Here is a 24,914-nt window from a genome sequence, read left to right as displayed (position 1 = left end):
AATAAGAATGGAGAGCAAAAGTACTTTCCCTGCCTTAAACAAATCTGGTGGGGAATGCAGCAAGTTATTTCTTTTGCTAGTAAGCCTCCCTAAAAATCATCTGCTTAAGTTTTTAATTAGTGACGTTAGCTCATATGTCAGAGAATATATTTTTCGTCACAGCCCATGTCCTATTAAAGTTCCAGTCTTTGAAGGGCTCACCTGAGTCCAGATGCTTAGAGAAGTCCCATATTATGATTCCACAAAAAATAACTTTAAAGTTATGGAAGAGGATTCACATTTTTTTATACTTGGTTTTTAAAGTCCACTTATGGTTATATAACATGGAGTAAAATGTTTCACATAATAAATTTATAGAAGTATCTGAAAAAAATTGCACAAATGATGTGCATGTTCATATATGTTCACTTAAAAGGAAAGTAGTGCTGTGGGTTCTGAAAGGTAGCAAAAGGGGCTCTGTCTGTAAATGGCCAGTAAAGAATTTTTAAGGTAACTGTAAAATACATGAATTTTCAAAGAAACACACAGTTTTTGCTTTATACTAATGGGTACATTTGGTAAGTGTTAGCAGATATACAGTCCCATCTTGGCTCTTCAGAAGAAAATGCCCTTAACCATACCTTTGCTTTTGATATTTAAAACTCTCAGAATTAAATGAAATCAAAAGATTGCAGAAAACTAAGGCAATGTTTTGCTTATAAATCACATCTTGATGTAATTGGTTTAGAGATACAGTCTTCTAGAACATTAAGTGACTAGAAATATGGATTTATAATTTTTTTATAACCAGAAAAGTCTGCATGTGAGAAATAAGTCTAGGTCCTCTCACTAAACACACACAGTTTTAGACATTCTAAATTATCCTTTGCCACCTTTGTCCTAATGCCTAGAAAATGCTGAGTTCGAAAGAGTCAAAACTACACAGTGCTCACATTTACTATTTTACTCATCCAGTAGTTTTTCTTTTCAATTTCTAGGCTTCACTATTTTTCTGAAATTCCACAGGTAAAACTAGAGTGCTGGGAAATGGAGACAGAAAATTAATGAAAAAGTACTCCCCTTGTGAGCTATTTCATTTCTAAATGATCTAAAAATTCTCTGTCCTCAAGGGTATCAGAAGCTGAGTGAAGTCTTAAGGGTATCAGTAAGCATTCAAATGAGAATACGTATATAGGGATATCCATATATATTTGCTACATAAATATTATTTGATGATTAAATTTGTTTTGCTTTCTTTACATCTGTAGTTTTAGAAGACACTAGTATCTTGGTCTTTAGGAATATAAATAAATAAAAAACTAAGAGGCCTCAGTGTCCTCAGAATTCCTAGGACTAATGTTAAGGGAAAGAGAATGTCAGAATTCAAAACGGGGTTCTTTAGCACATAATCATTTAGGCTAAAACTTCACCTAATAACTTTATCTCTACATACTTTATAATTTTACTAAGTATTTACATAATATTGGGTATATATCACATGAATATAAAATGTTTGATCAATGTACACAGAACAAATTTAGAGTGAAGAAGAGATCATCAAGCCCTACTGGAAGTCACATTAATGCTATATCCATCCTTACAAGGAAAGAAATATAGCATCCTATTTATTGTTAATGTTGGGAAGTTATTTCTATCTGGATAAATCAAGATTTGTACGTCTCAAGTGTGTGTTAGAGATGAAATAAGCGAGATTGTGGTGAGGGAAAGTTTCTGAGTAACGTGCTGGAATAAGTCCACACAACTTCATTGCTCATATTTTTGCCTTTACAGGCATAATTGCAGCTGAACAGTCATTAGGGACTGTGTGGTGGTTTATCTTCTCCAACCGCATTACTCACCTTCAGGTCCCGATGGACCACGCCCATCTGATGGCAGTGTAGCACAGCCTCCAGGATCTGCTGAATGCAATGACTGCATGCAAACACCAGGGGGCGTGTGTTAGTTCCAAGCTTACACTCACTGTCTGTATACCCTCAGAGAGACTGGGTTAAAGCGCAGAGCTAGCAGACAACTGGGGTTGTATTGTACCACCTTCAGCCATGTAAACATATTGCTCAAGTAGAGTGACTACTACCTCAGAACAATCAGATCTTGCCAGATGTGAGTCCATTTGTTCTAGAAAAACCCATTTTGAAAATACTTCATGTCATTCAAGAGATCATTTCCTGGTTATAAATTCTCCCAGGAAATAAACTGGAACACAAATATAATCTTTATAGCTGTTGTGTCCCGCCTCCACCCCATCACATAAATTGTTTCCCTTTTCTCTCCCATTTTTCCAGTATTGTTCTAAAAGCTGACACATTAACAGTCAGGGCACCATTAAGGTTAAATTAAGATACCTAATGAATTTTTGATAAATCATTAACTTCGTGTGCTTCAATTTAGCTGGCAATTATTATCTCTTGCCTAAGGGTTCATCAGACTCAAATGGAGCAATGCGTAACCAGTTGTTCTGCTACAGCAACCCATGGTCTCAGAACAGAAGTGGTGTTTAAAATCTACAGGCGGACATACATCACAGGCCAAGTTTATCTCCAGGCAAATGCTGGGCAATTCAAGAAAGCCTGCCCCTCAACCCCTTTTGGTAGGTAGTTTACTGCTTGGAAACTTAACAGGTTGTATTCTTTAGTATGCTTCCCTTTCTGCTATGATGTATATTTAGCCTGTAGATGAGCAAACTGGAAGAGGCATCATGCATTATCATTTCATCATTTACTCATTTTAGAAACAAGTTGGGAAAGGCAAGGGAACCATTTTAAATACCCACCCTCTGCCCTTTTCCCAGAAAAAAAATAAAACTGCTTTGATTCAGATTTATGGACTTCATATACTGACCTTCAGGTCCCTGTGAACTATGCCATTTAGGTGACAATGATTTACACTTTCTAGAATCTGCTGTATACAATGACTGCAAAGATACAAGGGCAGAATGGAAGGGAGAACATTTTAAAGGCACATAATCACATTGAATATGAAATAAAATGAAAGTCCCAATGAAACAAACAAACAAACAAAAATTATATTTCTTCACTTTCTTTTTAGCTTTACATTGGAATCAAATAAAGCTGAATAAAGCTGATTTTGGTACTAACAAAAATGACATCCAACACAGACTTTGTGACATGTTCAGACAAAACAATTTGAGTTGTGTTGTTTTCATTGTAAGTGTACAAATTAAATAATATGTATAAGAAGGTAAAATCTCCTTATTCAGAAAGAAAAATTTATAAAGAATTCCCATAATGTTCTGGGAAAATTCTTCAGAGATATAAAATTTCCAGGTATTTCTTATACACATCTAAACTGTTTAAAATCTGAGGTCACAATTAAACAGGTGTTGAAACAAGAGGGTAAACACAGATGAAGTGGCAAGTGAAACAAGGGTCAAAAAAAATGGAGGGACACATTTACCATTTCGCCTTAGAAGCGTTGCTTTTTGTAAAGTATATAACAGGAAAACAAATGCAAGTCTCCAACAATAAAGGGAGAATTTAAAGTAAACTCATAAATAAAATAAACCCCTCTTTAGTGTAAGAATACTTTGGGGAAGAGCTAGGGAGCTTTCAAAGAATAAATAAATACAAATTTACAATCCCCTGGAGCACTGGTAATTGTTAAACCCATTTCCATACACTTCAGTGAAGAAAAACTTTTGCTTCATACTATATCAAAATGCACATTTTATGCTATTCTTATTAAAGTTTCACTGATATCAAACAGGACTGCTAATTAGAGAGGAGAAATCCTTGTTTGGCACCTATAAGGTCCTGTGAGCTGTCATCTGACATATAATAATGTAGAACATATCACACTGATGAATTTTGTATAAGTTCACTGTGCAATTCAAATGCAAGTACATCCTGAACTACATTTATTCATTGAAAGATGAAGCAAACATTTTAATAAGGACATTTTCAACCACTTAATGTATAAAATAATATTATTCTAAAGAAAAATCTTGAATTTAAAGAAGTAATCACCATCTGATTTATTACAATGTAAATATTTTAAAAATTGATCATGACTATGATTTTTCTAGCTCTCTTATTAACAATACCACTAAAAGCGTCTCACATTCATTGCTGTTGACTACATTGTTTATTTGAGTATTGGTCATTATTTTTAAACCATAGGAATCTTTTTTCTTTTACAATAATGTTCACTTTGCACTACTCTTTAGGAATATTTCTCTTACTGTTTTCAAACAACAAGCATAAATTATTGAATCTTGGGAATAACAGAAGATAAAGAAGTAAACAATAATACATACTAAATGGACTTCACCATTTTTTTTACTAGTGAGAATGGATTCAATTCTTAAATTTTTGAGAACTAGTAAAAAATTTTTACAATGTTTTGACAATCAAATAACGTCTTCTGAGACAGGGTCTCACTCTGTCGCCCAGGCTGGAGTGCAGTGGCACGACCTCTGCAGCCTCCACCTCCCAGGTTCAAGTGATTGTCCTGCCTCAGCCTCCTGATTATCTGTGACTACAGGTGCATGCTGCCACACCTGGCTAAGTTTTGTATTTTCAGTAGAGACAGGGTTTCACTATATTGCCCAGGCTGGACTCAAACTCCCGGGCTCAAGAAATCCTCCCACCTCGGCCTCCCAGAGTTCTGGGATTATAGGAGTGGGCCACCACATCTGACTGAGAAATAGCCTCTTTATGCTTGTAGTTAGAAGGGAATATTTCTTCTCTTTGATTTTGTCCGAGAGCTTTCATAAAAAATATCTTAGAGCTCTTTAGCAGTAAAAATAGTCTCTATTTCAATTTCAACCAGTATTTTTCAAACCAAGTAACAGCCTGTTTAACATAACTTTGAAGGATGAAATAAATGAAATTCCCTAGTTTAGTACCTTGATTAAAAGGATTACTGCTTCTTGGCAAGTGGCCAAATAGCTACTTCCAGAGGTTCCCCAGGCCCCTTTCAGGACCCTAATGTGGGGATTTGGCGTAAACAGAGCAAGTGATGATTCACTCATCATAGTATAAATTACACAGAATTTTCTATTTGACTTTGGCCATAAAAATTCCATTAAAAATTAGAGTGTAGTCATGTACAGATAGATTCACAAAGTGCCATAAACAGTGCATTAAACCAAGAAGAAAAATTAGAAACTTAGAAGTGTGCCTCTGAGGGCAAGGAGGGGCTGGGAACCTTAATATCAGCTGGACATCTGTTGAGGGTCAGGCTACAATGGGATTAGCAATCCTTGGGAAACTCTGACGGCATTGGAGAATGGGAGCAGAGTCAATCTCTGCTCCCAAACATCTCATTTACGTTGCTAATAATGAGCCAATCACTCTTGATCAGATTTTTAAAAATAAATGACAGTTACAGAATATATAAAAGTACACAGGAAAATTTACACCATGCAATCTAAGTAACATCTAAGCAAGTGGTTAATGTTACTCCACTCCAAAAATGTTGCCTTGGATAGCCTAGGAAGTTGCAAATTAGACCAAAAACTTAGCCTTTTTTAAACTTTTGTAAAGATTTTGCCAATTAACAAGATTGAAAAATTACTCTTGAACTCTCTTAAATGCCTGAATAAATATTTTTCAACTCAGAGGTTCAAGGGTTTTAATGAAATTTCCAAAGAGTTAATTAGCTAATAATAGTTCCTTAAAGAGACCACTGAGACTTTTTTCAGGCTGTTTCTGTTTTCTGATTAGATATTCATTGTTCAGTAGAACTTTCTGTGATGAGGAAAATGTTCTATATCTGGTCTGGCCAATTGGTAGCTACTAGACACTTGTGGCTACTAGGCAGTTGGCTAGACCAACTACGTGGTTAGACCAACTGACCAAATTAAATAAATTTTTAATTTAATTTAATTTTAATTAATTGAAATTGCAATAGCCACATGTGACTACTGGCTACCACTGGGCAACCTAGAATCTATCTAGGGATTAGAGGATTTCAATCTTTGATCTCTGACTTTCACTAAAAAATATATTGCTTTAGCAGAAGTCATTCCAATTAGGTGGGGTGTTTTGGTTTGTTTTTCCTTGTTGTTTTTGATAAAATATGTAATCTAACTACAGATACTAGATAAAAATATAGACCAGATTCATAAAGTTTTTTTTTTTTTTCTAAGAATCATCCCGGAGATCCTTAAAACCTGTGTTTGTACAAACATGCATTTGTAAAGAAATATACTGAAAAAGTATTATTTGAATGTTGAGTCTTGTATCTTGCCCAGCGCAAGTCACTTACCTGGCATCAGCTTCACTGTAGTATTCTCTTGCCACTATGTCTTCAAACAGTTCACCTCCAGTAACTCTGGGAAGATAAAAAAGATAATCACATTTAAAAAGAAGAAAAAAATAAGCATCAATAGATTTGCAAATGTGTTCATATAGATGTTTTTCTTGGATGATTTTTAAAAAATCAAAACATTTTAAAACATGAGAGTGTTCATAAGTCAAATCCATACTACACTAAACGTTTTAATCTTTTTTATTTGTCTATCATTAGACACATGAGGTCACAATTATCTGTATGCCATAAATATAGTAGGCAATATCTTTTGCAGAAAATGGTTTTCATTTCAATTTTTCAAATATTAATGATATCTGACAAAATTTTGGCACAGTTTAGAAACATTTTCTGAACAAAAGGAGATGATACACATCATAGCTATTGAGTATGAGTTTGCAGGCTGTATCCTTCCATGTATCCTTTTGCTATTTTTGCGTGTGTGCATCCTTAAACATACATTTTTCCCCTTGAAAACACACACATAAAAATAGATGTTTTTTCCCACAAAAGTGGGATCATATACTATATGTAAATAATTAAGCTAATTGTATTTGTCATTTTACATTAAATTATGGGCACCATGTCATATCAGAAGCATTTTCCCCTAATTTAACGTAACATAGCAATGAATAGAGATATGCATATGTGTACATACATGCGTGCACACACATGTATGTGCATATTAGAGGGTATTTCTACAAGAGAAATTCTTACAAGTAAAATTACTGGGTGAAAGTACCCACATTTAAAATTTTGTAGAGCAGACAGGGCAAATCACCTTCCAAAATGTTTGCACCCCCAAAATTGTGAAGGTGCTCACACACCCAAATCATTACTAATAATAGTTATTATTAATAAATAAAGAATACCTATTCAATTGTGGAAAAGTTAATATGAATTTCTCGGTTATTAGTGAGGTAGAGCATTTTCTCATTTATCAACCATTTCTTCCTCTGCTATGATCGGGCTTTATTTTAAAAGGACATTTCATATTTGGGGTTTAACCTTGTAAGAGCTAACATTTGCTGAGTTTTTACAATAAACCACACAGTGTACTAAGCGTTATATTAACCTATAAATCCTCACAATTGCCCGCTGAGCAATTCCCCTCCCAGTTTATTGATGAGAAAATGGAGGCCCAGAGAAGTTAAGTAACTTGCCCAAGATCACACAGCCTTTAGTGACACAGGCAGGCCATCCACTCCACAACTCATGCCCTCAACCACTCCACAGTGCAGATTTCCAATAATGAGACTGCCAGTCTTTCCATTAGAAGGCATGAGTCATTTGGAAAAGCATCAAGTAGAGGTATAGAGCTTCATGTATGAACACTATAGAGTGAGATAAAAGGATGCTAAATTAGTTTTTCTTTTTGTTCGCTTGTTTGCTTTTTTGCTTTATTAAGTTCTGAAACATCATCAACAGATAGCATGTTAGTCACCAGTTAGTATTCTCTCCCTTATTCTCCTTTCCAAAAGGAAAAGATGGGATACTAAAACTTATAAATATGTCGGAACATTTATGCAACTTCTGCCTCTCTTAATCGCATTCTGGATACTTCAAAGTCCTTTAACGTCCATCATTATTTCCAATTCTATTATTTTTACATATAAAATGTTTACCTAAAATTATCATATAAATCTTCATATAGGCATGTTCTAAAAATCATGGTTACATGTACATAATTCCATTTAATAGCATAGCTATTTATTCTAATTAGAATCTATAATAAGGCAATCACACAATGTACCTTACATAAATTACAATGCAAAATAATCAGACAAAAAACACTTTCAACAATCTACAGTTGCCTGTATAGCGATAACAATTTTGTGAGATTTCTTCCCTTGAATGTGACTAATGTATTATAGATATAATATATACTCATAGTTATCCTTGTTTTTGACCACAAGTACCTAGAAAACCTACATACATTAAAGACAATTTTGGATTGTTAAAATGTTTAATAAACATTGATCAAAGTCTACTGACATTAATAAAATTGCTGCTATTTATAGGCTCCTTAAACATGTTATTTGGCCTATGAAAAATACCAGATCCTGGATCACTGGGCTTTCAACTTACTGATCTTTGTTATGTTAGCATCTAACCTAGCATTAATACATATCTGCTTAATTAATGACTCTTGAAGTAATGATTAAATGAATTAACCCAGTTAGAGAATCATGCTATCCATTTCATTTACTGTATATCTGAACTTTACATGAGCTTAAAAAAAATCATACGCATACCAAAGTTTAGCTATATACAGCAATAGGTTTTATTTCCTAAGGGGTTCATATTTAAAGGAGAATATTTGAAAGTAAGGGGGACTAGCATTCTGGTAGTTTTCAATAAATCATAATAGCTTTAGACAAATTTGAGGGGTGTAGAGTTTCATGTTGAGTTTTAGATTATATAGTTAACTATGTCTGACAACATTCTCTCTCCCAGCATTCATTCTTCCCATTATTTAAACATATCTTTACACAAATGAAACCATTTTATCATTTCTTCTATATGTATGATAAATGTCTGAAAAGGAAAAAATATCAGTTATAATAGAATTCAGTGTCTTGAAGAGAAGCTACTGAATTTTCTAACTTTAACATATTTCTATACTCACATTATTGTTAAATAGAACACAAAATTAAGCCATAGTTATTACATATTTTTGAAAATTTTTACTGTGCTGTGTGAAATTTCATATAATGCCCAAATTAAATCAGTCTCATGAATAGATTGTTAATAAATTAGAGATTTTGTGAATAAATTGATGTCAGAGTTCTACTATGATATGAAGGATATCAATTATAAATTTGAAGCATTAATTACCATCTATGAATCTCTAGAACATTAGGGCTCACAAGGAAAAAAAAAAGATAACTCTAGAACATGAAAAAATGAGACTACATATCAGAAAGATTAATATCTGTGTTATTGTTATTTATAGTGATGTTGATTCACACTGTATTATTACCCTGTACAATAAACTGTTCTTTTGTTTCTAGTGTACAGTTTGCAATTCACATCAGAAATGGTCAAAATTAGTTTCATCCAGAATACAATATTTGTAAAATTTCATCAGTAATAGATCTTTGACCATGAGGCTGAGCAGCAAGTAGGGTCAAAGACTGGGATTTAAAAAACAAAATGGTGCCACATTAACCCAAGGAATAGCACTGACTTGGAGATTAAAAGCAGTGCTCAAGGTGGTGGGGGAAAGCCAGGAACTTCAGGTTGGAGTTGATGGAAAACAGGAACCAAGAGAGGCACCTAGTTAATGCACAAGTAGGAGGCAATCTTGCTAAGGTAGGACTGGGACTAACTCCTGGAAAAAGGAGGAATTTCCCCTGGGAAATTAACTTAAAGCTGAAGAACAAACCTAGTGAGATGAGATTGCCAGACCTGAAATCCAAGCCTCTGAGCAGTGGTAACAGAGGTTCATTAAGCAGTTAAGCGAAGAATCACCACCATCAGATTTTTATTTGTCAAAAAAACATATCTTGTGCTGCCTTGCATTTAAGCAATTGGTATGTCTTTATTTAGTGATGAAGGCAGAAGTTATAATGGTGACACATTCATCCGTATCACCTGCATGGTCATCCAATGCACTGTCTTCCACTTGTTGAACAATAACAATAACAACAAATATTCATTGGGTGCTTATTGTGTGTGCAGCTACCTGGATATCTGTGCACCCCACCCCCAATTAATAGGTTAAAATCCTAACCCCCAACGTGCTGATATTAGGAGGCGGGGCCTGTGGGAGGTAATGAGGTCATGAGGGTGGAGCCCTCATTTGGGGTCGTTACCAAAGGGACTCCAGAGAGCTCTTTCCTCTCTTTTCTCCATGTAGAGATGTAAGAAAAAGTCAGTAGCCTGCAATCCAGGAAAGAGCCCTTGCCAGAAGCAGACCACGTTGGCACGCTGATCTCAGACTTCCAGCCTTCAGGACTGTGAGAAATGTCTGTTGTTCAAGCCACCCAAGCCATGGTATTCTGTTAAGCAGCCCAAAAGACTAAGAAAATGTGCCAAGACTAAGCGCTGTTCTAAGTGCTCTAGAGATTGTAACACAGCAACCCTATGAAGTAGATACTGGTGCTATTTCTGTTTTACAGACAAGGAAACGAAAGTAATGGAGATTAAGGTCATTTCCCAAGAACACACACAAAAGAAAGGAAAAGGACTAGTTTTTTTCTTGTCTGTGCTGCCCTGTTAGCTTGCCCCTTGGACACAATTTGGGGAGCAGAGAAGGGTAAGACAAGGGGCTCGGAATAGCCCAAAGGATCAGGCAAAAAGACTGGGAAGGATACGGACATAAAGAATTCCCACTTATGTGCCCTTTAATCATTGATTAAAGTCAGACAGTTTGACTACTGGTGAGGGCAGGAGAGTAGTCACTGGTCAGTGTGAAGCTGATCAGGGCTCATTAGTAGGAGTGTTACTGGGTGTCTTGGCTGGATGATTCTACATTACAAGTGTGCAGCTGTCCTGTATATGGCAAGACTGTCAGCACCAGGCCCTGTTCTAGGTGTGGCAGCACTACCTTGTCAGCGTGCCAACCAGTGTGCCAACTCCATCCATTTCTAGTTACCCCAGGGGCTCCCTAAAGACCCCTGAAGGGAACCACGTGTCTAATGAACAAAGTCTATGGGGATACAATGAAAAATGTGGGTCTCCTTAGCACCATGTTCTAAGATATAAAGTAAATCAAGCCAACCACTGGTGTAAGGGTCTGTCAGGCAGAGCACATGACTGATAATGGGACATTGTCTCTTCAGCACCTTACACAATGCCTGGCCCACAGAAAGAGCTTAATAAATGTTTTCTGAGTGAATAAGTGATTAAATAATTCAATGGGGGAATGAAACTATAAGCACCACTTCACGATTTTCTGGTTTGACCTGTTATTTGAGCTAGTACCTGAGGGTGAAGAGGCCCAACCACTTTTTCTATTATGTAGGTACTGATCTCTAACTAAATCTTGCTGATTATATCTCCAAAACAGGACTTGAATCAAGACTTCTATCTCCACTACAATGTCACCAGCCTAAGTCTCTGCTATCTCTCACATGTACCATGCAATAACTCCTAATGGGCCCCATTTCCTATCTTGCCCCCCAGCCCCCGCGTCAACTCTCCACACAATAGCTTTAAATGTACATCCAATTTTGTCACATGTCTGCATGAAGCTCTTCAACGGCTGTACGCTGATTTTTCAGGCCAACTCCTGACATGACCTTCATGTCTCCACTTAATTTGTATCCCACCTATCTTCCAATTGAGGCCCTCTCTGTCTTGCTCTAGTTGTGATGGCCTTCCTCCAGTTCCTCAAGCATAGCAAGCTCCTTCCTGCCCTAGGGCCTTTTCACATGCTTGTCTCTCTTCCAGGAATTCCCAAGAACACTCATGGAGAAGGAGAATGTCAAATTTGAAAGTAAGTGGTCTTTCTGCAGTGTCTGTGAGGTGACAGTCATTTATAGCATCCTTTCTATGTCCTTATGGAAATCTTAATAATGAATTCAGGGCTGTGCAAGCTGTGTTTTGGAGATTAGCTCTTACGTCTTACCATAGTACTTATCTTTTTTGATTTAAGGCTGGTTTACTGAGTCAGATTACCTCTTCAGAAGCCTATAATTTGTAACTGCATAGTTTTGCACCAGTCCTACCCTTAGCTCCCCAAAATTCCACTGGGCACATATACGTATATTATGAGCATGGATGAGTTGATATAATAATGCACTCAACTCTCTGGAAAACACAACAGCTGATACCAGAGTACCTGTGCATATATAAAACAAATTTTAAAAACAGAAAAATACTAATAGCCTACTCAGATAGATTAGTGAGTGCCCTGTTGGGACATTAGGCTTCCCTGCCAAGCATAACCTTTGGTCCCTGAGATGTACAGTTCTTGGAGTTGAACCTGGGCCCAGACCCAAAGATGCAAGACACTCTTTTGGAGGTGAGGAATCTGGCTGAAAAGAGTTGGTTACACAATAGACCCGGAGTTGGGCAACAATAATCTCCCATTAAAGTAGTGAGACAAAAGGAGAAATAACACACTCATGTAACTCACAATGTAGTTAAACCACATATCAAAAATTCAGTTTTCATAATCACCATTTAACTTTCTGCTTCATCTATCCAAGCTAACTGAATAACCAAGTCACATTTTTAAGAGTTAATTTTCATATATGTATAGTAAGTGTTTTTAATTCTCAAAGTCACTAATCTTTATTGGCCCCAATATTTTTAGTAATTTGCTATCAATAATTTTTATTATGGCCCCAATATTTTTAGTAATTTGCTATCATTAAATTATATATACAGTTGGCCCTCTGTATATGAGGATTTGACATTGGCAGATTCAACCAACTGAGGATCAAAAATACAGTATTCAAAAATAAACAAGTATACAGAAGGATGTGCATAGGTTATAGGCAAATACAGTATTATGCCATTTTATATCAGGGACTTCAGTATCTGCAGATTTTGTCATCTGAGCGGGTCCTTGAATCAATCTTCTGTGGATAGCGAGGAACAACTGTAATACATACATACACACACACATATACTACTATGTTATGTGTGTATATATATGTAATTTCGCTTATAAAATACTGATTTTGCTGGGTGTGGTGGCTCACGCCTATACTCCCTGCACTTTGGGAGGCTGAGATGGGAGGACTGCTTGAGCCTAGGAGTTCAAGAACAGCCTAGGTAACATAGTGAGAGCATGCCAGATGGGGTGGTATGAACCTGTAGTCCCAGCTACCCAGGAAGCCGAAGTGGGAGGATCGCTTGAGCCTGCGCGGTTGAGGCTGCAGAGAGCCATGATCATGCCACTGCACTCCAGCCTAGATGACAGAGCGAGACCCTGTCTCAAAAATAAATAAATAATAAAATCAAATATTCATTTAAAGAGGTAAATGGAAGATTTCTAACATGTCAGGCATTTCAAAAGATAACTGACCTATATACTCTATTGTGCATTAAAAAAAAACAAATGAAAGAAATCACTGTATATGGTTTTACAAGCACCACAGATATTCTAAAGATAACAAGCATATTTACAAAATATATTTTAAAAGAATAGAGAAGTCCATCTAATTAGAAACTATTTGAATACACAGAGGAATTATGTATTAACTATTGGAATTCAGTAAGCCTATCAGATAAATTAAAATCTCAATACCTACCTATGCTATCTCTTGACATTCACTAGACTAAGTTTCAAACAATATAATATGGACATGATTATTTTTATTTATCTATATGTTACAATCATTGCCATTTAAAAATCTCTTGTATTATCACATTTTTTTGTTCATATTTTGTTATTTACTATGCTTGGGTAATCCTTAGAGAAAAATTATAATTACTTAAAAAAATATCTGCCATTGACCCGCTGAAGAATGTTACTAACCGAGCATCATTACCTGATAAGCTACATATTATTAATGTCACATGCATTGAAACAGCCTAGGAATCCTGCCAGGGTTAGGCTGAACCTTCCTGTGCACGTCAGATTTCACTGTTAATGCCAAGGCAACTGCCTTTGACTGAAAACATCATCACAGTTAAATTGTGTTTCACATGTTAATTGGGATGAAATCGTTTCTGTATATCAGTAATTCATCTAAAAGTTAGCTTTGGTCATCAGAAAAATGAGCATTTATTTAGTGACAAAATGTGTAGATCATGTTATGAAAGCAGGAAAGCTACTGTAGATAATGGGTGAATTTATGCCCCAAAGTTCAGATTCTAACATATTTCTAATCATCAATACTCCAGAAATAATCCTGAAATAGAGGTGACAGATGAGTGAAGCTACTGATTTGTTGATATGCCCCTATACGACAACAGGTTTTCCAGGTTCTGGAATATTGGGGGTTTCAAAGATGTCAGACAAGAAGAGATTCTATCATCTATCAGTCTTCAATACTCAGAAGACCAACAGATCCTCTGCTGGAGAGGAGATACTGTTACTGTTGATCCCTGTGAGTGTGTAGATGCTTACAAAGGAAGGGCTCAAGCTACAGGTGGCTGCAAGCTATTTAAATGGTCCTTCTTGTTTTGAGGATACCAGGACATTCCCTACCAAGTTCTCCAGTGGGCGACTCATTTGTTCTCACAGCATTTTTTTTTTCCTGAAAATACAAATAACTTCATGGAGAGTTAAACTTTGTCATTAAACAGTGTCATTTATATACTAATTCTACAAATATTACTCAACTGTATTCATAATATGTGTGAGCTTTGCCCATGCTAATGGACAAGAATATAAAGAATCAAGTTGTAAGTTCTATCAAGCATCTAGTCTAGTGGAGAAAATAGAAACATAAATAAAAAATTATGTTCCTGTGGAACATGCTTTAACTAAAGCATAGGTCTATTTTTGTAGCCACAATCCTTAAGACCTAGCAAATCCTAGACTCAGGAATTGTCCCATTTACAGAGGAAATATGTATACTTGTAAGTAAAAAAGTTTCACCCAATACTTACCTTTTTGGCATGATGAAAAGAAGAAGAATTAGCACAAATGGGACATATGTGGACTCTATCTATGTAGACTCACTGATGAATACACAGTAACATCCACACTGGAACATTACACCAATCAGTGCCCCATGCCAGCCAGGAAGGCTGGGAGTCTTGCTGCATCTTGTCACTTATTGCAGTTTACGAAGAATTTTTGCTATTTCCCCTATTTCCTATGCTTCCTAGAGGGCTCCACACCACTGCTATATAGATTCAGGAAGTTACTCCATACAAAGGATAAGCAAAAAATGAAGAGGAAATAATAGTCTCATAAAGGCTAAGGGAAAAGAGAGGAGAGAATAATGAATTCCTTCTGTGGGTCAGAGCAACTTTCATAGAGGAGGTGCTATCCAAGGAGGACTGTACATAAATGAGGAAGAGTTGGCCAGGAAGAAATGTGAGACATGAACACCTAGGAAGAAAGAGGAGTTCAACTGGAAAGAGGAAAGAAAAAAGGAACCAAGGAGTTGGAAACAGGAATCTCAATTTCCCCTTATTTGATCTCTAACTTTCCTCTCATTCCTCACAATATTCAGGATATACTTTATTCCTACAGTGACTTACAAGATAGGTGTGGTGGCTCAGGCTTGTAACCTCGGCATTTGGGGAGGCCAAGGCAGGAGGATCACTTGAGTCCAGGAATTCAGTCTGGGCAACATAGTGAGACCCCGTATCTATAAAAAATTTAAAAATTAGCTGGACATGCCTGAGCATGCCTGTAATCTCAGCTACTCAAGAGGCTTAGGGAGAAGGATTGCTAGAGCCCAGAGGGTAGAGGTTGTAGTGAGCTACGATCACACCACTGCACTCCAGCCTGGGAGACAGTGCTAGACCCTGTCTCTTAAAAACAAACAAAAAGGCTTACAAAAGCTACCTTTTCCCAAATGTGCTCAACATTCTTTTTGGTATACTCTAGTGACTGTGCTTTTACAAATGAAAACTAGTAGCTCGTTTCTAGTTACATAAAATTTTCCCATTTATCTGAATAAAGGCTTAAGTCAATCTAGACATTTTTAAAAAGATAAAGCCAGATTAATCTCCACACAGGCTTAACAGAAACGATGCTTTCTGAAGGGATGTCTAGATAGTAATATCATTTTTTAAAAAAATATCAAGAGTTATTGCCGGTTTTATTCCCAATCTTTTGATTTTGTCAATAGCTAAGTGACTTAGTAATTGTTTCTAGGTTTAACATTCATCCTCACAAGTTCTTCATGCTTCAGCTTACGTGTTCTGTTGCCAAGTACTACACATATCATCAGACAACAGATTTCTTATTTTTTACTGGCACTATAGTTGGGTCTCTGGAATATTACTGAATGGTTTATTGTACGTGTGCCTGCATACACGTGTACACACAAGCATACATGCCCACTTAGTAAGCGTTAAAGAAAAGCCTGATTTGCTCTAGTAATTTTAGCTGACTTTTTACTGGATATAAAATGTTCAATGAGTTAAAAAAAAAAGCATCACTGTAAAGCTGCATAATTCAATTTAATTTGAAAAGAGTCTAGTCTGAATAGCCATATTTCTAAATTATGGAATATTTTTCTAAGGAAATGAAAATACATTTCTTTTAAGTAAAAGATGATAAAGTCTTATTTGACTCCTTTACAAATTATAAATTCTGCCAGAGCTCCATTAAGAAACAGCCAAGCAGAGGCATGCCACATGCAAATTATTGTGTTAAGTAATTATCTAAAATCTTATTTATACTCATTTTCTTAGCACAATGCCTATTTAGAATACAGAGACTGAGGTAAGTCTAGATCATTCTAATTATTGTCAATTTAAAAATTATTCACTTATTCATGTATTTGTGTGTTACTTATAGTACACCATTTTCTTAAAGGGATTTGAGACAGCTTATCATCTGTCGAATCATCTAAATTATAAAATTTCCCCATGTGATCTCTAAGTGCATGCTTTTTTGTTTTTCAGGCTAACATACGAAAGAAGGAGCAACAGATTTATACTTAACTGCTGCCTATAAAGATCTATACAGCCTTACATTGCTTCCATTTTTAATAATTGTAACAGTTCAGTAAGAAAAATGTGCTTGATTTTAACAATCAATTGTTCATTGAATCAAAAAATATTTGTTGCTTTTTATGTGCAAGTGTTAGGCAACTAATTTACTGAAACTTGGTTTAATAGTTTGGTTCAATAAATTGTTTTTAAAAAAGATTATTAGGTTTATAGGCATATATGGCTTTATTTAATTTAATGAATGCCTGCAAAATTATAAACTCTTTATTCACACTTAGTAGTAGCTTTGTCACTATTCAACAATACGACAAGATAATCTTTAGCTGTGGACTTAAAAATAAAATGCATTCTGTCCGGGCACAGTGGCTCACACCTGTAATCCCAGCTCTTTTGGGAGGCCAAGGCAGGCAGACGCAGTCAGGAGTTCGAGGCCAGGCTAGCCAACATGGTGAAACCCCGTCTCTACTAAAAATACAAAAGTTAGCTGGGCCTGGTGGTGGGTGCCTGTAATCTCAGCTGCTCAGGAGGCTGAGGCAGGAGAATTGCTTGAACCTGGGAGGTGGAGGTTGCAGTGAGCCGAGATCACGCCATTGCACTCCAGCCTGGGTGACAAAAGCAAAACTCCATCTCAAAAGCAAAACAAAACAAAACAAAATAAAATGCATCCTTACACACATAATAAACACAACATTTGTAGTCATGATTACTGACAAATGTTAAGTTACTACAATGCAAACCAGGCACTCTGGACCTGGGTACTGAAAGCCATTTAATGTGTGGGTTTTCCTTCATTGAGAGCTTTCTTTCACTTTGTCTGTCATAAAATCCTCACTTTTGGTTCTTCCTGTATTTTCTTTCCCCACTCCCTCCCTCTAGTTCTATAGGGAAGGGCCTGTTGCCAAGGTACTGAACCATTTTTCTGGACCCTAAGAAGGAAACAAGGATGTTTCAGTGTTTCCAACTCTAAGATAGTGGTTTAATGGGTAGTTTGGTGGATGGTGCTATCCCACAGATTTCTAATACTGGAGAAGGAAAGGTAATTTTCTTGGAGGCACTTCTTGGGATCAATGGGAGGAGAAGTGATGACAGAATACAATTATTTTTAGTTGATCACCTGGAGACTATCTATTCAGCCACATTATTCAAGTCTGGAGTGTATCTGTACTCAACTACTGTGTTAAGAACAGTACAAATAAACGACTTCAGCTCAGTATCCTATCCCACCCAAATATACTTCATGTTGAGATTTATGTTTCACTTAAGCAAATTTTAATGGTAGGAAGCTTTGGAAAAGGGGGAGGGGGAACTTAGTGAAAAATATTACCGACTGTGATAGTGTTGAAGGAAGCTAACCTAGAATTTAAAAAATCCTTAGAGAATCTATGAAATAGAGACTCATGATGGAGATAACTAGTTTCTTTTAAACTCTCATTTGTGACTATTAAATGTCTACTTTTCCATTTATAAAATGTTGCCTATATTAAGAGTTCTTTATACTGAAGCAATTTTACTAGGTTCATTTGCATACACACACTTAAAGCTCAGTTTCAAGGTATCAGTGACCTCCTCCTTGCAAAGCTAACACTGATTGGCCTAGAGTACATAGTTTCAGGCCCTTACCATGACATGCATGGACCTCCATAACCTGGCACACTCTTACTGAGCTCTCTCTTTTTAATTCCACACCAATTACCTTGAACTTTGGTTAGTTGCCTATTTCACCATGCATTTTTAATGCCTAGCTAGCTAGGCAATCTTGATTTAATTTTCCATGAGCTTATACATTCTTCAAGAAAGAGCCCAAGTTTCCTCCAGAAATACTTCTCTGAAATCCACCCACTGTGCTTTCACAGCATACTGTGCTTGTTTGATTTAAATTTCACACCGAGACCATCTGCTTATATACCCATATCTCCTACTAAACCACAAGATAAGGAAAGGCAAGGACCATGTCTTACTCATTTTTGGTGTCCCTTGAACCTAACCTGAGCCTAACACATTGCCTAAGACATATTAGCAGCTCAATCAACATTAATTGAATTAAACAGTATGTGAAAGGGAAGATGCAATATGAAATCAGTTAAAACAGGGAAGTGGAACTATGGGTATTTTTTATTATTAACATTTTCCTTTAAAAGGAGGATTTAAAACTCCTATTCTTCTAGTCATTTGCACATTTTTTCTTTTAACAAGTATATACCAACTGTCCATGTATTAGAGCCTATATTAGATGAGGAATATGATGGCCCCTAAATTTAAAAAAAAACCCGGAAAATACAAAATGTAATAGGACATCAACAGATATAACAGATATCTATGTGACACATAAAGGATATCAATTCAAATTTTCAAAGCATAAATGCTTGGCTATTACTACAGATAAGTCAGTTGAAACATCAAATGAAAGCAGTTAAGACAGTTCAAAGAGTCTTCAGAAAAAAATAATAACATTTAACCACAGGATGTGGTCAATCTCCTGTCAGACCACAAATAGTCACCATCTGCAGGTAAGTCTATGATTAGAAATGTTTTCAGCCAGCACCACAGTGTGTTGGTTTGTGAAAGAGAACAGGCAAGATATGGGGTTGGTGATTAGAAGTGAAGCTGGGTGGCCATGATCCTATAAATTTACCCATTACAACAAATTAAAGAGGGCTTATTCAAAGGGCTGTACAATACCTCTCTATTTTGGCTGCCAAATGCTTAGAAGAGTTACTTTCACACAGAAGTCACAAAAAGGCTGGACATGGTGGCTCACGCCTGTAATTCCAGCACTTTGGGAGGCCGAGGCGGGTGGATCACGAGGTCAGGAGATCGAGACCACGGTGAAACCCCGTCTCTACTAAAAATACAAAAAATTAGCTGGGCGCGGTGGCGGGCGCCTGCAGTCCCAGCTACTCGGGAGGCTGAGGCAGGAGAATGGCGTGAACCCGGGAGGCGGAGCTTGCAGTGAGCTGAGATCGCGTCACTGCACTCCAGCCTGGGCGACAGCAAGACTCTGTCTCAAAAAAAAAAAAAAAAAAAAAGAATAGGACAGTTTCATGCTAAAGAGGGAAGGCTGAAGAGAAGAACCGTCTCTCCCTTTTTCACTATGGAAAGTAGCAAAAGAGAGTGTCTTTTGACTGTGAATCAGCTCTAGTAATACTGGTCCAGTTCAAAGAGCAGGAATCCCCTTCTTTTAAAAACCATGTATCTTCCTAAAGCTCTGAATGTTCAATTCTTTGTACTTTTGCAATATATGTGTAGAATTCAGTCATTTTTAAAAGTCCAATTTACCTTTTGAAGATGAAACATAGGTTTTCTCCTCTACTGCTCATCTATGCCCAAATCATTGTTATTTTTTTTCTTTGACTCCTCCAATATCCGTTTTGCTCCACTTCCATGCTGCCCTCCTATAATCCCTTGCCACAATGCAGCGAGAGAGCTTTGTAAAATGAAATCGGATTATTTCATATTTCCGATCTTTAAATCTTCCAACGCCTTCCTAGAACACACAGCATAATATCTAAATTCCTCTTTCTGGCCTACAAGGCCTTTGAGCTCTGGCCCACACCTATCTCATGTATTATTTCATATCCTTGCACCCTAGGACTTGGGATGTTTCATGCCACACTGGCCTTTGTTCTGCTCCTCACTGAAGCCACATTTTCTCAGGGCTGTACCCATTGTTCACACTGAGTGGAATATCTACTCACAGATCTTCTCAACATTTAGGTTCTTCTCCTGAAACATCATAGCAACCATTCCCGATCACCCTCTAAATCAGCCATTAGCCCCTAGCTACTCAACAAATGTCACCCTGTTTTCTTCATAGCACTAGAACTAAAATGATTTGCTGGGTTTCTTTGTTCATTTACTCATTATCCATCCCCTCCTCCTTCAAATACTACAATGTCAGTTCTGTCTTGTCCATCACTGTATTCCAGGACTTGGCAGAGTATATGCATATAGCAGGCATGCAATAAACGTCTAATGATTGAATTACTTAAAAAAAATCAGACGCACTAACACTGAGATCAAACAACCAAAAAAGCAGACTAGAGTCAAGCAGTGAACATTATACATGTTCAGACCCCAAACATAACAACTGAGATCTTTTTTTCTTTTCCTTTTTTTTTGTTTTTTTTTTTTGAGATGGAGTCTCGCTTTGTCACCCAGGCTGTAGCACAGTGGTGCGATCTTGGCTCACTGTAACTTCTGCCTCCTGGGTTCATGCCATTCTCCTGCCTCAGCCTCCCTAGTAGCTGGGATTACAGGCACCCGCCACCAAGCCTGGCTAATTTTTGTATTTTCAGTAGAGACGGGGTTTCATCATATTGACCAGGCTGCTCTTGAACTCCTGACCTCAGCTGATCTGCCTGCCGCAGCCTCCCAAAGTGCAGGGATTACAGGTGTGAGCCACTGCACCCGGCCAAATGAGATCTTTTGATCTGACATCTATGATCCTGTTATACAGGGGGAAATCTTAGATTCCCCACATAAAATTTTACATTTCTAAGCTTTACAATTCTTATAAAACTATATAAAATAGTCTGATTTTTCAGGTATCTCAAAGCAAACATGGATGAAATTTGAAATTGGTTAAAATGACAAACATAGAAGTTAGTTACCTTATGTTAGAACTGTCTTTGATACTTAGCTATTTAGCTGTGTGACTCAGAAGAATAACTTAACTTCTCTGAACTTCAGTGTCCTCATCTATAAAATGGCTAAAACAAGTATCTAATAGTATTGATGTAAAATTAAAGAGCTAAAATAGTTGAAGAACATAAACGTTGTCAGGTACACACTAGGTACCCAATAAACGTTAGTTATAATTATTATTGCTTCAAAACAATGAGTCCTCTTTGGTTAATATACTGCAACCACATAACTAGACATCATTTTACTGGGTATTAGGTTTATATACTTAGGAGAAGTAATTAACAATCGCTTGATACTTAAACTATAAGATTTATAAATAAAATCTATCCACATTGTGTGGTCAGGGGTCTCTAATTTTTTTTTATGGAAAAGTGATGTTTTTAAAATTGTGGCAAAATACACACAGCATGAAATTTACTCCTTAAAAAATTCTTAAGGGTGCAATTCAGTGGCATTAACCATAATGTTGTGTGACCATTTTCAGAACTCCTGATCATCCCAAGCAGAACTCTGTACCCCAAAACTATCCATTCCCCCTCTCCTCCAGCATCTGGTAACTGTTACTCTACTGTCTTTCCCTATGAATTTCCCTATTCTAATTATTTCATATAAGTGGAACCATTCAATATTTATGCTTTTGGGTCTAGCTTATTTCTCTTAGCCTAATGTTTTCAAGGTTCATTCATGTTGTGGCATGTCTCAGAATTTCATTACATTTTTAAGGCTGTGTAATATTGCATTGTATGTACAGGCTACATTTTTGTTTATGCATTTATCTGTTGATGGACATTTGTGTTGTTTCCACCTTTTGGCTATTTTGAATAATGCTGCTATAAACATTGTAAGTATCTGTTTGAGTCCCTGCCTTCAATTCTTTTTGGTATATACTGAGAAGTTAAATTGCTAGATCATACGGCAATTCTATGTTTAACTGTGCAAGGAATCACAAAACTGTTTTCCACAGCTGCTGTGCCATTTTACATTCCCACCAGCAACATACATGAGTTCCAACTTCTCTATATCCTGGCCAACACTTGTTGCTTTCCATCTTTTGTTTGTTTGTTTTGTTTTTATAATAATCACTTCAGTGGGTGTGAAGTACTATTTCATGGTGGTTTGATTTGTATTTCTCTAATGATGAGTAATGTTGAGTGTCTTTCTATGGGCTTATTGGTCATTTGTATATCTTCTTTGAAGAAATGTTTATTCAAGCCTTTTACTCATTTTTAATTGTTTTTTGTTGTTGTTAAGTTACAGAAGTTCTTTATATATTCTGGACATTAACCCCTTACTAGATGTATGATTTGCAAATATTTTCTACTATTCTATAGGTTATCTTTTCATTAATTTTTCTTTTTGTAGAGACAGGGTCTTGCTATGTTGCCCAGGCTGGTCTCAAACTCCTGGCCTCAAGTGATTCTCCCACCTCTGCCTCCCAAAGTGCTGTGATTAGAGGCCTGAGCCACTGTGCCTAGCCCATATTTTTACTCTCTTGATCGTGTCCTTTGATGCATAAAAGATTTTTAATTGTGATGAGGTTCAATGTATCTAGTTTTGCTTTTGTTGCTTGTGCTTTTGTGTCATATCCAAAAAAATTGTTGGCAAATCCAATGTCATGAAAGTTTTTCTCCTACATGTTCTTCTAAGAGTTTCATAGCTTTAGCTCTTACATTTAGGTCTTTGATCCATTTCGAGTTAAGTTTTGCATACGGTGTAAGGTAAGGGTCCAACTTTTAAATTTTGCATGGGATATCCAGTTTTGTTCTAATAATTCTGGTACAATGTAGGAAAATGGTTGAAAGGACCATGTACAACTTGTATATGTCTATAGAGGTTAATTAAAAATGCATTCGAAGTTTCTTTTAAATAGAGAATATAAAACAAAACAATACACCTGTTACCAGATTTTTAAGTAATTAACTTCTAAATATCTCACACAAGAATTTGAGAGAACTGGCTAATATTTAATCTAAACCATTATCATACAAGATCTTCTCCAAAGGTCAGAATTCATGCAATTCTACCCTCTTAAGAATAATATCTCTATAAAAATATTAAATTGGCTTTTATGTTGTTGTAGTTTAGAAAAATCCATTTGTAGCAAATACAAACATATGAGTTGATTCCTTTAGATTATAAGTATTTTACAGTGAAGCAAGTTTATTCTTGTTTTACTCTTTATGGTGAATATAATGAAAATGATTAAGAATATAGTTCTGCTAATAAACAAATTTAGTAAAGTTGCAGGATACGAAATCAACATACAAAATCAGTAGTATTTCAATATACTAATAACAGAGTATATGAAAAAAATCCAGAAAACAATCTAATTCATAATAACTACAAAAAGGAATAAATTTGAGCAGAGATGAAAGATATGTACACTGAATTCTACAAAACATTGATAAAAGAAATTGAAGACAACACAAATAAATAGAAATATATCCTCTGTTCATGGATTGGAAGAACTAATTTGTTTAATTAAGTTCATACTAATGAAAGTGATCTACTGATTCTGTGCAATCCCTACCAAAATTCTAACAGCATTTTTTTTCACAGAAATAGAAAAAGCAATACTAAAATTTGTATGGAACCATGAAATACTAAAATTTGTATGGAACCTCAAACAGCTAAAGCAATCGTGAGAAAAGAGAACACAGCTGAAAGCATCACATTATCTGATTTCAAATTCTATTACAAAGGTAATCAAAACAGCAGAGTTACTGGCATATTATCAGATTCATAGACCAATAGAAGAGAATTGAGAGCCTAGAAACAAATACATACATTTATGGTCAACTAATTTTCAACAAAGATGCCAAGAATACATAATGAGGAAAAAGAGAGTCTCTTCAGTAAGTGGTGCCAGAAAAACTGGATATTCCCATGCAGAAGAATGAAATTAGACATTCATATCACACTACATATAAAAATCAACTCAAAATAGATTAAAGACTTAAATGTAAGATTTAAAACTGTAAAACTACTAGAAGAAAACATGGGGAGAAAGCTCCTTGATATAGGTCTGAGCAATGAATTTTTAAATATGACACCCAAAAGATCAGACAACAAAAGCAAAAATAGATGAGATTACATGAAACTTAAAAGCTTCTGCTCAAAAAAGGAAACAACAGAGTGAAGAGACAACCTAGACAATGAGAGAATATATTTGCAAACCATACATCTGATAATGGGTTAATACGCAAAATATGTAAGAAACAAACAACTCAACACTAAGAAAACAAATAACCTGATTAAAAAATGGACAAAGGACCTGATTAGACATTTGTCAATAGCAGACATACAAATGGCCAACAGGTGTATGAAAAAATGTTCAACATAACTAATCATCAGGAAAATGCAAATTAAGGCTATAATAAAATATCACTTCACACTTGTTAGAACTACTATTATCTAAAACACAAAAGATAAGTGGTGAGGATGTGGAGAAAAGGGAACCC

General features: G+C 36.0%; 1 protein-coding gene across 40 annotated transcripts in view; it reads right to left on the bottom strand.

Moving 5' to 3' along the window:
* CAMK2D (calcium/calmodulin dependent protein kinase II delta) overlaps positions 1-24,914 on the bottom strand; it is a 319,411-nt gene that overhangs the window by 97,998 nt on the left and 196,499 nt on the right. For 23 of the 40 annotated variants that reach the window (XM_055274745.2, XM_055274780.2, XM_055274766.2 and 20 more), the window contains exons 5-6: positions 6,229-6,294; positions 2,839-2,911 (exon numbers count right to left, since the gene is read on the bottom strand). In XM_055274745.2, the coding sequence (XP_055130720.1) occupies positions 2,839-2,911; positions 6,229-6,294 (139 nt within the window). Of the gene's footprint in view, positions 1-1,838; positions 1,912-2,838; positions 2,912-6,228; positions 6,295-24,914 lie in introns of all 40 variants that reach the window. The other 17 variants (XM_055274765.2, XM_055274759.2, XM_055274772.2 and 14 more) reach the window with 1 other exon arrangement.

Source organism: Symphalangus syndactylus, chromosome 4 (assembly GCF_028878055.3).
Source record: "Symphalangus syndactylus isolate Jambi chromosome 4, NHGRI_mSymSyn1-v2.1_pri, whole genome shotgun sequence".
Classification (NCBI taxonomy): domain Eukaryota; kingdom Metazoa; phylum Chordata; class Mammalia; order Primates; family Hylobatidae; genus Symphalangus; species Symphalangus syndactylus.
Note: the sequence above shows the minus strand (reverse complement) of the source record. Positions and strands in the feature narration are given on the sequence as shown.